The 13,026-nt window shown below is 45.2% G+C and overlaps 1 protein-coding gene across 2 annotated transcripts in view; it reads right to left on the bottom strand.

Annotated features, from left to right (window-relative positions):
- DPP9 (dipeptidyl peptidase 9) overlaps positions 1-11,831 on the bottom strand; it is a 20,107-nt gene extending 8,276 nt beyond the window's left edge. The window contains exons 1-11 of one of the 2 annotated variants that reach the window (XM_026865059.1): positions 11,810-11,831; positions 10,953-11,040; positions 7,866-7,968; positions 7,715-7,769; positions 4,855-4,967; positions 3,660-3,833; positions 3,274-3,442; positions 3,000-3,113; positions 2,575-2,703; positions 2,001-2,062; positions 1,381-1,481 (exon numbers count right to left, since the gene is read on the bottom strand). In XM_026865059.1, coding sequence (XP_026720860.1) covers positions 1,381-1,481; positions 2,001-2,062; positions 2,575-2,703; positions 3,000-3,113; positions 3,274-3,442; positions 3,660-3,833; positions 4,855-4,967; positions 7,715-7,769; positions 7,866-7,968; positions 10,953-11,008 — 1,076 coding nt within the window. In that variant the 5' untranslated portion in view covers positions 11,009-11,040; positions 11,810-11,831. Of the gene's footprint in view, positions 1-1,380; positions 1,482-2,000; positions 2,063-2,574; positions 2,704-2,999; positions 3,114-3,273; positions 3,443-3,659; positions 3,834-4,854; positions 4,968-7,714; positions 7,969-10,952; positions 11,041-11,809 lie in introns of both variants that reach the window. The other variant, XM_026865058.1, reaches the window with a different exon arrangement.
- Between the last annotated feature and the right edge of the window lie 1,195 nt (positions 11,832-13,026).

The following is a 13,026-nucleotide window of genomic DNA, read 5'->3' on the forward strand; positions in this document are numbered from 1 at the left end:
CCCCCCCCCCGCTGGCAGAAAGGATTTAGGCATCTGAATGCAAAGCCTCTCTCATCATTGCTGCTTTCTAATCTTCTGGAAGCTTTGCCAACAAACATGTATTGCCAGATATCTCTGGTATTTCACAGGGGTATCGTTCAGACAAGATGTCTGACAGACTTGCCAAAAGCGTCTATTCCAAGGGAGCACTGTTAACAGAACCCTGACTCCAGGATGTAACTCCTCCTTGGACAGCCCCTCCATCAGGAAGCACTATTTGTCTTCTAGCAAGCTCCTGACGAGCTGAAGCGATCACTCTTAAAGCGATCCATTTGTAGGTTCCTCACTGCACGCTGCACTAGCAGGGAAAGGCACAGACCTAACACAACTGCCAAGTGAAGGAGTCGTTTCAGTCTCAGCCTTGTTCCTCTCCGAGGAGAGTCATTTGAAGTGGTGCTGCACTGCAGGCCTCTCAACATGACAGATGGCAAGCCACCGCTGCATAGTGCGGCTACCCCAAGGCCTGGAAGTGCATCAAGGGAAGTTTCATCATTAAGACAGACTTTCAAAAGAGCCAGTTCTCCCTAGCACCTCAGTGACTGTGGATTTCATGAACTGATATATTCAGCACATTTAGATAAGCTTTGGTGCAGAACATAAGAATCACCTATGGGATTACTTTCTGTAAAGCTGTATGAATTTAGTTTCCAGTGCAGAAAATTAACGACAAATTACAGAATGCAGTCTTCAAAGACTGCTACGTCACCTTAACTTGATCTGCACAGAAACTAGTTAACAGTCAAGCAAGCTTTTGAGGGGAAAAAAATTAAGTTTTAAAATTTCAAACCAGTCAGACTGATGAGAATTCTGTAACTCCTGAGGCAAGGCTGGCCAGCACAAGGCTGTGTATCACTTTTGGAGCAATAGCAAGCTAAGGGAGCACAGTGGTCACAGAGCAATCTTTCCTCTGGTACATGCTGCATGAGGGACCCAGCACCACACAAACCGCCCGCTTTCCCACGATACATTTGGCATCGATCACAAACTGGACCAACGAACAACGATAAAACTGCTTACAGTACATTTTCATTTTCAGCAGGAAGGATATTATACTTGTGTTAAACATTTTCAACCCAAAAGAATTCCCTAGGACTGCCCACTTAACGTATCAGTGTCATTTAACTTTGTGGTTGCAACTTAAACCCCACAGCTCTGGTCTATATTTGATTAATTCCTACTTTTTACTTTTTTTTTTTTTTTTTTTTTTTTTAAATACACTGAGTGCCTCACGGCTTTCAAACCAGGTCATGATTACAACATGAAGCATGTCAAGGGCCTGCAACAGTTCAGCCAGGGAAGCCCTTGGGAGTGTTAAGTTTGAAAGAAAAAAAACTTATGTACTATTTGCCATCTCGGGTCCATCCGGCACGGGCAATGTACTCCACAGTTGGAAACAATGCAGCAAATGGTTGCACCAGCTCCTTGTCTTGCGCACACACGATCTGCAGTAAAAGGAAGGTCCAATATCAAATCAGACTGCTACCAGATCTCTCCACCTCCTCCTAAGGAAACTCAGCAGAATGGGAGAATAAGGAAGAATTGGCATCAGCAAGGGTCAGGCTAGGAGAAGCAAGCCTTTCTACAAATGGCAGGAAGAGAAGGGAAAAAACAAGCTTCAAAGCAAAATGATTTTGGCACTCAGCCACAGAAAAGGATAGAGCCAGGGACCGAAGCCCAGGATTAGACTGGGCTTCAACCCTCCTGCTCTACTACTGACAATGTGGTAAACCAGCCTAATCCCACATCTCGCTTCCCTCCCGTCTCCCAGCTGACTCTTCAATGATACTTTAAAGTTTTTCTGTCTCTTGGATAAACACAGTATAGAACCAGGTGTTACAAGAGGATGAAAACAAAGGCTAACACTATCTAGGATTTCTTAGTGACCTTGTCTTAATTTTAGAGAGCTTCAGAAGCAGACAACCCTCCTGTGCACTATCCCATTATGAATTGTTATCACTTACCTTACCCTTGCTGTCTGTTTTAAATTCTGCCAGTTTTAATGTAATCTTGGGGTTTTTGCTGCCTGCAGAGAAGGAGTGAAAGAATACCAAGATGACCAACTTGAACACTCCATGGTTACACACAATATAGCTTCTAGAGAAGAACTGATCCTAGTCCTACTAAATGGCTGTGTGTGAATATACAAATATCAAATTATGTACGTGAGCAAACACCACTGTAATCACAAGAGACATTTTGGGTATGGGAAAAGTTTACTTTTGCCTTGCCTAGTTGGCTGTGCATGTTCTCAGGAGGGAGAGGAAAGATGGGATTCAAAAAATGTATTCCACAACATGCCACCAGATACGTTCCATTTTCTCAGCAATCCTTTCATTTAAGCTAAACTTTAAGTCCCATTCCTTTCTTGCAGTAGATTTTGGGCTCAGAGACTCAATTAGGTTTCAACATTTACAACCAGCTTCTACATCCTACTAAGTACCCAGATTAATCATGCAAAGTTTATAGCACAAATTCCACTGCTGCTGCCAGCAGGAGTCAAGAGTTGCATTAGCAGCCCCGCAGTATTTCACTTACCTGTCCTGGGGTACCGATAGGAGTCTGTTTTTCTCTCCTCCAAGGCAGGTGAAGGAACATGAATTATCTCCACCTCTGACTCATCCACTTCCTCATACAAGATCCGCAGTGTTTTTAAATCCTCTGAACCTAGGACAGACAGCAAGCATGTTTGCTACAGTGTTTTCCAGCTGCTTCTGACTTGCCTGGAGCACTGCAGCAGAACACTCTGGTACAGAGCGTACATCTCCTGTACAGCCACAGCTCCTAGAGACCACCCGCAAATACTCCTCAGTTACAATCCCTCCGTGTTCTGTTCCTTCAGGTGGCCTCCCCAGAAACAGACCAAACCCAGGCCAAAGGAAAACCTTCCTCAAAATATCATTCATAGCAGGGGCTGGCAGAAGTTACAGGGTCAGAATTCAATAAGCAGAACACTGACTGACCTTCTGTGGAAGCTGTGGGACACCACCAATAGCCCGTGAACCGATCAAACTCTTCCTGAATGACAAAAGTGGCTACACCAGCAGACTTGGGGTCATCAAGAACATTGGATAAGCCTGGAGAGGAATAAAGGAGACTGCATTTACATCTCCTTGGAAAAAGCTGATCCAAAAGAAAAACGTACTTGTAAGAAACAAGCCATGGAGACATGAGCCCTTCCAGCCCCAATTTGTCAGAAGGAATTTCCTTTTCTATCTGGCAAGAAGCACCAGTTACCTTTATGGCAGTATGTCATCCGCCTCTCCTCTCCCGTCTCAATATTTGCTACCCACAGATCATTGTTATTAATGAATGAAAAGAAGGCAGGGTCGGCTGGGCAGATCTTGGGATCCATTCGTGGGCCAGTGCACTGAGTCTTGATCTCCAGAGGCTTCATTGGAGACACCTACAGCAACCGACACACAAACAGCTCTGTACCAAAGCATCTTCCAGCTTCATATTTAAAAGGCCTAAACCACAGCCCATGAAACAAGGGCAAATATAGCCCTTAGAGAACACAAGAGAAATGACCATAATCAAACAGATGCAGATGTGCAGCCATCTCCAATCAAAACCATTAAGTCTGTTTCAGGTGATATTCATAAAATTGATAGCAGACTCACCATGAAACCATTCTTGCCCCCATCTCGACAATGAAAGAGGCTGTTGCTGGCTTGGAAGAGGAACAGGCCACTCTCACTGTGGAAATCGTAAGACGTTATACCAAAGACACCAAGCCGCTTGCGTTCCCTCAAGAGTTCCTCTTCTCTAGAATACATCCCATGATGAGGGGTTGCCTAGTATCGAAGGAAAGGAAAACATGAAAGGATCCACAAGCAGACAAACTTTCACAGAACAGGAATGATCCAAAACTGGCACCAGCTGGTCTGTGAATGCCCAAAATAGAACATACCAGCCAAAACCAGGCAGCAGTCTTACCATAGGGGTCTGTAACCACCGTACTCTAGGCTACAGGTGTGGTCCAGGAGGACTAAACCAACCACATGCCCCAAAGTTCCCTCTACATAAGAGAGATAAACTGCAAAATCTATCATTTCTGCAGTTGGCACTTCAACATGAACTGAGGACAGCAGCACTTGCTCTGCTTATGCAAATCAGATGTAACCAATTAACTTAATGACGTTATCTACAGCCTTCACAAACAGTTTCCATGTCAGACACTGCAAACAAAAGCTCTTCCGGGGATCTTGAATTACCCTGGAGGAGACTAGCATTCCAAATGGGGTCAAGACAGCTAAATTCTTTTCCACCAGGAGCCTTTTTAGCAGGGAAGACAAACACCCTTCACTCTCTTCATCAATACTGTTAGTGACAAAGGACATTAAGATACTGAAATCAGGGAGGAGAAAATTCACCCCCTTTCTGGTTCACTTGCAGTAGTGTAGGGCAGAAGCAGCCGTTTAAATTCAACCTTCTGACTTCCTTAAAAGCAGGAGAGATAACGGACAGGCATTCTGCTGAGCACGGCAAGAGCCCAGACAAGGTATCCAGAAGAAACGTGCACTGTCCTGATAATTTATAATCTGAGGCAAACGATGTGCTAGTTTAGCGAGTTCTCTTTGCTAGGTCAGCCCTTTGCTTGCACATCAAGGGCTGTTTTGCACTCACTACCAGCTCCGTTGCACACACAAATGACTATCCTGTAAGCTTGATACAACATTCCTACAAATACCATTCTCCGTGCCTTACAGCTGCCACACTAGTACCTCTACTGCTCAGCAGAGCAGTACCCACCGTACCAGCCCCATCATCAGCCAGTTTTCCCAAGTACTGTCAACCTAGGCTCTTCACACTTACCTGGAAATGATCCAGCATCTGTTTCCATGACAAGAGTAGCAAGGCCTCCTTCCGTACCTTTTTGGGAATCTCTGAGTAAAGAAGGGAATTCTCTCGGCTACCATATGGCATTCCTATTAGGAGGACAAAAGCATCATCCTACTTAAGATTAGTTAGCCAGGACAGACAGGACCAAGAGCAAATTAAAAAAAAAAAAAGAAGTCTGGTAACAGAGGAGCTGGGGCTGTCCAGAGGCTTTTACCAGCTGTCATTCCCAAGCAGCTTGCAGTTCAATCACAGAGTAATATCTAATTTAGATATTCATTTATTTTAAAATTTCCCTAAGCAAGATTTAACACTAACCAACCTCCTCAGAATTGATTACGTCCAACTTTCCTCTCCGTGGACTGTTCAACCCATGCCCTAGATCCACTCTAAAAGAGCCACTCCCTGAATGGGTGACTCAACATTACTCTCCACATTTCTCAGCCAGAAATTTGCTACAGGGACCTCATTCAGGCCAACGCAGCAGCCTGCAAGAGGGAAAGAAAAAGCTTGGAAGCTCTAGAGAGCCCATTCAAATGTGAAACAGCGTACTACACAGTCCAAGACTTTGTCATTTTACATAAGCCTTTGACTGTGATTATCAAATAAGCTACTGGCCTTCATCCAATTTCCAAAACAACCATGAAAAAGAAAATATCCTGACACACAATTTTGGCAGTTTCAACAAAATCAAAGACCGTGAACTTGCCCTCTACATATGCTGAATAGACTCCCTAGATCAGGATTTTACACAGGGAAATGTGCCCTGATATTGTCTACTCTGCACATGTTCTGGGCAGAACAGAAAGATTTCTGAGCTGGTTAACCCAGCAGTACAGTTACTTAAAATTAAAACTGAAATATTAATAAGTGCTCAGGAAGCAAAGCAATATGTGAGCATATAATCCTCGGAGATACAGAAACACCAAAGTGCTGAGCATGTGGTGTTTAATATAAGCAGCATCTGCCATGATACAACATAAAATTCTATGGGGACAGCCCATGAATGATTTAAGATGTCCAAACAGAAAAAACTGCAGAGAGGAACAAATTACTATATATACACAGATTCGACACTCATGCGATTGCGACCTGGACTTCCTTTCTCCTTATATTAGTACTTTCAACGATGACCTCAGGCCGACTACAATCAGCATTTACAAGAAAAGATTGCCTTCCCCAAAAGGCATTATACTTTTCTCCCAAGTGAAGAAAAGTATTCAACCCCTACAGTAAAGTTCTTCAGAAGTCTTCATCCTACTCCTCGGCCTACGGTCACTAGCAGTATTCACATAACTTGAAAATGTTATTTAACATTGGGATGGTAATAGCACACTGATGTTAAACACTTACACACTGCTGAAATGGGTTCTGAGTATTTAATAGCATGTGGTATTCAACTTAAAAGATGCTCATTACGGTAAAAGAAAGAATCAGTGTTCACCCTTTATTACAAATGGCTGTGAAGATGTTCGCCAGTATTATCTGGCAGATACTGATCTTAAAATGATGGATCAACCTGCTCTATGCCCTGTACATTTCTTTAAGGAATAAAACACTGAAAAAAGACACTCGTGTATCTTCATTCCTGGTTCTGGCTCCTATACAGCCACACCCGTGCAGAACACCAGCCAGCCAGTAGCTGGTCTGGTTGTCATCTCATACAACAGAACATTAATAAAAAAATTTTAAATTAGTCACTTAGATCCTTAGTTCTCTTTAGTCATCTAGATCAAAAACTGTATCAAAGTTAATCTGGCCTTGAAACACATTCAGCTTTAAATCAAGTCTCACTGTTGAGACTCAACAAGAAAAATATGCTAACTCTGGATACTGCCCTTTCTTATGACACAAGTGCTACTATAATGCGTAAGAAACTGTAACAAATCAAGTCACGGGCACACAGGAGCTGTTTAATGACAAACCAGTCCCTCAAAGCCAGCACCCTATGTCCTGCAGTGCCCTACACTCAAACAAGCCTCAGAAAAGCAGGGTCACTTCAGGAAAGCAGTCGCTGCATGGAGTTGCACATCAGGCAATTTCTTTGCTGGCCCAGTAATGATCAGCTCATGCCCCAGAGCATAACAAACTCTTTATAGTCTATAAAGTTTCCCATGTTACCAACCACAAAATTATCCAGTTACTAAAATCCAACCACTCTGTCACTAATTACACTGTGGCTCCAACTATAATGAGGGACCTGTACAACACAGCATTCTGCTGTCTTTCAACCCTACGGTAAGGAAGGGGGTATTTCCCTGCGAATAGCATTAATAGTTAATTCCCACCTAATCTCCCCTCCTCACCCCCCTCGAAAGCATTCTACCTACATGGTAATTAATAAAGCAGGGAGACACCACCACCCCGTCATTAATACCTAGAACTTGCGACACACAGTAATTAGACAGCTAACTCCTTGGAAAGTCAGACTGGTTGATCAATCAAGTACGTCCCATTTCTCTTAAACTACAGAGGCACAAGATAGACCTGAGCTTGAGGAACATCCCTTCTCTTGCCCCATCACGTGGGCTGGCCTGGGTTGCCAAAGGCCCCCTCCTGCATTCACACCTCTGTCACAAGGTGGGTCTGGTTAGCCAACGCTTCTCCGCGTCGCTAAGCAGAAAGGCTGTGGTTAAATCTCCTGTCTGGGACTGGAGAGGTCTCTGCTCAGTTCCACGCTTTGCCATAGATGGAGCATGCAAACCTTGAGCAACGTGACTTAATCTCAGTTCCCCCATCTCATAAATGGAGATGCCTCCCATCCTTTTCCTCGCCTGTTTAGATTGGAAGCTCTCCCGTAACATATTCACACCCGGCGTCTGGCACGCTGGCTTACCCAGGTAATAAAGACGATGAGAGTGCGGGCTGGACTCTTCTGTTTTCCGGACAAACTGGAAATCATGGGGAGCTTTGTTCACTATCATGCCCGAATACTTCCTGCTGCTGTGAATAATGTCACGCAGCCCATCCCAAGAATGCTTTTGCACCTGGAATTGGGAAGGCACATCCTCCATCTCGACCACTTCAGAGCTGTCTGATAGCGTGTCCACTGCAGTCATCCTCTCTTCCCCTTCAGAACTGGACAAAAAACTGAGGAAGGAGTTGAGGGAAGAGAATTAAGCCTTAAAAATCAAGCAGACACATTTTGTTGCTTAGATAAAGCTCTAAGCACGCAACAAGCTTAAGAGAACATGCACTCTTTAAACTACAGATACTAGGATTCTCTGCACTCAAAGATGACATTTTAAACATACAGCGACGTATTGAAAGGCAAAGTCCATCTCCCATCCCAGATCGAGTCCTGTAAATGAAAATATTGACTTCAGAAAACTCACTCTCCTGGGACTAATTCTAGAAATGAGCTGTTAAAGGAAGTACAAGCAGCAGATTTGGGAGCAGGAAACAATCAGCTTGACTCAAAGGAAAACCACCCCAGAAATCTGGATGGATAATTCACCAAAGCTATGAGCTATCATAAAGGCAAATAAACTTCTGTCCTAGAAGATAACAAAAGTGAAGTCCCCTTCCCATCCTACAGTAAAGCCACTCATCACTTAGAGAGGTTTAACCACCTCACTTACCTGAAGAGCTACTGCAGCCTGGAATGAAGTAGGAGAGATGGCAAAACAGGCAAGAAAACGGTGCAATTGTCTTTGCTAACAGAAAGAAGACAGCAGCAACAGACCCCGGTTGTATCCTGCAGAATGTGGCATGCGTTCCTCATACCTCTCCAAGCTAGCAGTTACTGAATATGAGTCTACAAAAACCGCCTCCACATGCAACTACAGCAAATGTTAATTTGAGGAGAGGTGGACTAACAGACTTGCCCAAGGTCAATGATGTAATCTACTGCAAAGCAGGAATGAGCCTAGGACTAGGGAAACCAGTTTCTGTCACTCCATTCAAGAAGCTGGATTTCCCTCCGTGAGGGCATTTTAGTAGTTTTGGTGGTACCCAGAAGAACGTTCCGAAGAATTTCAGAAGAACTTCAGTTCACTGAAAAAAATTGGGCTGGAGAAGTTTGCTCCGTGGAGAGAGAATCCCTACCTTTGACACAGCATCAAGACAGCAAACCAATGACTAAGAATTACTCCAAAAAAGGCCCTTGTCCTCAGCAGCCCTAAGATTTACATTTTCAAATTAGATGTTTCTTGAATGCTGCCTGTCATTTGGGACAGTGACCTGCATTCTGACAGGAGAACAGCTTCGGAGATGTAGCTGTCATACTTAAGGATTAAGCAAGAATTACACATAAACCACATCTTGAAGACTTCGGTCTCAGTGAGATGCACAACAAATTATTTCGCAGTGAAGAGATTTGGGGGAAAGGAGAAGGATGGTTATTCGTATCACCACAAGAAAATACTCGCCTCTGCCCATTTTCTACCATATTTTTCAGAAGTCCAAGTGTTCCACCAGCTTGCACCTTCTAACAAACTCTCTAAGAGAAGTTCTCACCTAGTTTAATATCTTACACAATTACAGCAGGAGATGAGCAAACCTACAGCAAAGTAGATCTGGATTTCCTTAAACTACAGGGACATGGCAAAAGGGCTGTAAATATAACCATATCCTCAAACTGCTAAGTCCCTAAGTTGTACAAAAAGTGCAAATAATAACACAAGAACAAGTTCCTGAAATAAATCTGTAGGAACTCCTGGTACCTACTGCCCAGCAGTACATCCACAGCTTGAAAATGAATAAAGAAGAGTATTTTCCAATCAAAGCCAGGCAGGAAGCCCAAGTAAAACCACAAAAGAGAGCGTGACGGGATGTTCTAAAACTGCGAGTGTGTCTGTGGTCTCCACTGCCTATATCCAGGGTCTCAATTAGAGCAACTAAAAAATCACATCTGAAGGCAGAAGTGTGGCCTATCAGAAACACGACAGGAAGGCTACAGAACCCCATAAGCTGGGTACAATTCTCTCAACCCAACCCCACTGCAAGTCAAGTCAGTCAATTAAAATAATTTGGCTTTGGCTGAAGGTGCCTGACCCTTAGGTTACTCTCACCCAGGTGGTGAAACAGTCTGTCTTAGTCAGCTTGATTCCTCACAAGGGAAAGCTGCACCTCTAAGGGCTCAAAACAGTCCACAAATGTCATACTGGGAACGGTCCCAAATTGAACCAGAGGATGGAGACCCTTCCAAACTAAGTTGCCATGATTTTATGATTCACTGGGGAAGTGAAAGGCACAATTTTTAGCTTGGTACTGTTCTCATCCTGCCAATTTTGACACTGGAACAGAGAGGAGTAGTGGGATAAGCAAAGTAGTCATCACACGGTTTCATGAAAGGGTTGGGAAATGCCACCATGATAGCTGGGGTGTGGGAGAGCCTCACAAAACTGAGGTTCTGACACAATACAGAGTAAAAAGAAAATGCAATTGTTTCATCCATTGCTACAGCCACCTCTTGGACAAAGCATAGCAAGTATTTGGCAACACTATATACATAAGTAAACAAGTATAAGGAGTAACCTATCTAACTGAAATTGAAGAGTGAATTTGGGATTAAATTATTCAAAGGTGAGTTGGATCAAGACATCAATTCTATTCATTCTTAGACAGTCTCGAAACTTTGACATCAATATAGTACATCTGAGATTTACACCTTACTGGAAAAAGTGTCCTCACAGTCCTCACACTGACTTAGATGATTCAGTGTTGCTGCAGAAGCACTGCTAACTCCATTCCCCAAAACACCCAGCTATCCCTTGGAAGTCTTTTTCATGTGTTTTTCTGCCTTGCCTGGCCAGGTTAGATGGATCAGGCACACATCCACCACGCCTTCCTTCTGGGGGAACATGTCAGTCTGAAGACAACAAGCAAGCACAGGTGGGACACCAGCACAGGAAAAAAAAAAAAAAAATCATAAAGCTTGGAATTGGAAGTCAGTAAAACAAGTTATCTTCCTGAGTCACTTCCTGACCCACAGATCCTGACACAGAGCTTCCTGGGTGGAGTTATATATTTGGGATTTTGCATAAACCTCATTCACTCCAAGAGGCGATTATTGCTCTGTCCCACACAACCTAAAGGTCAATAAAAGCCCTGGGAGTAACTGGGACACATACCTTCTCCAACTTCCTGCAGTCTCGTTTTCCAGACGAACCCTCTTTATCTTCTGCATTAACTACTCAGCAAGCTGGGCAGGACAGGAAACTAGGAAGGAAGAGGAAAAAAAGCAAATTTCATATAACTGCAGTTTCGCCCATCATAGGAACAGGGCTGTATAAAAGCATCCTCCATAGGTCACATTTCTAACTGAGCAGGGAGGCACAAACAAAATCCTTGGTTTGCACTTTACAGTCCAAATCTGTTCGGCCAGCACATGCTGGATATTAACAGCCCAGATAAATCTGTGAGAGACTTCTTCACCTGAACAATAGGACTCAGTGAACTCTGTGGCCTGTCTCTTTCTTTCCTAAAAAATTCTTCTTAAAAATCTGAGAATCCTCAGTACTGATTCTTCCTTTCATTCCCCTCTCAAAAATCCTGAAATTCTTGGAAGTATCAGGTACTCAGAACCGAGAAAAGAGAGGTCTGGGTCCCTACACTTACAGGCAAGAGTCAAACAAAGGACACCATAAGGAGCAAGACAGAGGGTCAGCAGCCCCACTATCATCAGCGTCACAGTCCCACCTGGGACATAAAATCCACATTTGTCTTCCAAGCCAGACTGCTGCTTCCCTCTGCCTCAGCCTGATGCCACGGAAGAAGCCTGGCTCACCACACAAGCCCATTTTCCATGAGCATAAGAAGGTACTACCTTCCCTATCGTCCTCTCTACCCAAGTACACGAAAGTATAAAGATCTCTGTCTCCTCTTCAAGAGAGCTCTGAATCACAGACACACCCGAGACCTGCCACTATCTATTGCCAAGGCCCCTGGTTTGCCCAAACAGCCATTTCTCCACCAAAACCACACTCACAGAGGAACAGGAGAGACAAAGCGTCACAAAGAAGCACCAGCAGCGAAGCTTCTAAACTGCAGAGGAGAACAGAGAGGGACAAAGTAGCAGCATCCAGCAATTTAAGTGCAATATTCGATACAAGCACGAAGGGCAACAGAAGCGATGCTCAGGAATGCTGAGTAACCTGGTCTGATCTCACAGCTGACCCTGCTTTGAGCAGGGGGTTGGACTAGAGTCTTCCCGAGGTCCCTTCCAATCTCGGTTATTCCGGGATTTTAATGATTCAGAGGAATATCTCACCCTCATCCCACCCGGCACAGCTCACACGTTTTCACAGCGAAAAGGAACAATAAGATCCTTTGATGCTGAACCCAGAGAAAAAGAAACTGAACAAAACAGACACGAGAGATCAGAAAACTGGCATGAATCATGATACTCATTTGTCAGTGAGACCCCGAGGGGCCTGCTGGTGCATTCAGGAAGAGCCAAAGCAACACGGTCACCTAGAGGAGCCCTTACAAACGAGTCCCTGTCATGGCTGGGGGCTTTAAGATCCCCTTCTCCAGAAATAAAAGCAGCCAAGGGTGGAATAAACCCGTGGGGACTTCTCTAGGGAGGGACAAGCTTTGCCAAAGGCTGCCAGCAGCCCATGTCCATCTCTGCACTGTGAGTGGGGCTGAAAACCCTGACAGGGAGCTCCTGCCCTTGCTGCAGAGGGAAGGCCGGGCCACGGGTTAGCAGAGAGGGGGGAGCCCAAGGGACGGAGCACCCTGTCCCCCCTCAACCTGCTTCCACTGCTGGAGTGGCTCTTTGCCTCTGGAGAAAGAGGAGCGAGCGGCTTCTCACCTGCCTGGGAAGAGCACAGGCTGCTGGGGGGGGGGCAAACACACCCCTGCCAGGGCAAGGCGTCCCGCCCCATCACCCCATCCCTGGGGGGCACGTTGAGGGGGGAACGCAATGCAAACCACCCCCTCAAGTCCAGGCAGCCCTCCCACGGCTGGGGGGCAAACCGAGGGAGAACAAACACCCTCCCAGGGCAAGGGGTGGCCGCCTCCCACACCCCGGCGGGGAAATAAGTCACGGGGGGGGTCAACTATACAACCCTCGCCCCCTGAGGCCCCCTCCCAGCCCAGGGGAGGGGGGAAGGCGGCCCACGGCGGGAGCAAACGCTCCTTCCCTGGGGTCAGCGCCTCCGCGCTGGGGTAGAGCCCCACCTCTGCCCGTACCGGGGCAGG

The sequence above is a fragment of the Athene cunicularia genome (assembly GCF_003259725.1).
Source record: "Athene cunicularia isolate RWA chromosome 28 unlocalized genomic scaffold, athCun1 chr28_part1, whole genome shotgun sequence".
Taxonomy (NCBI): Eukaryota; Metazoa; Chordata; class Aves; order Strigiformes; family Strigidae; genus Athene; species Athene cunicularia.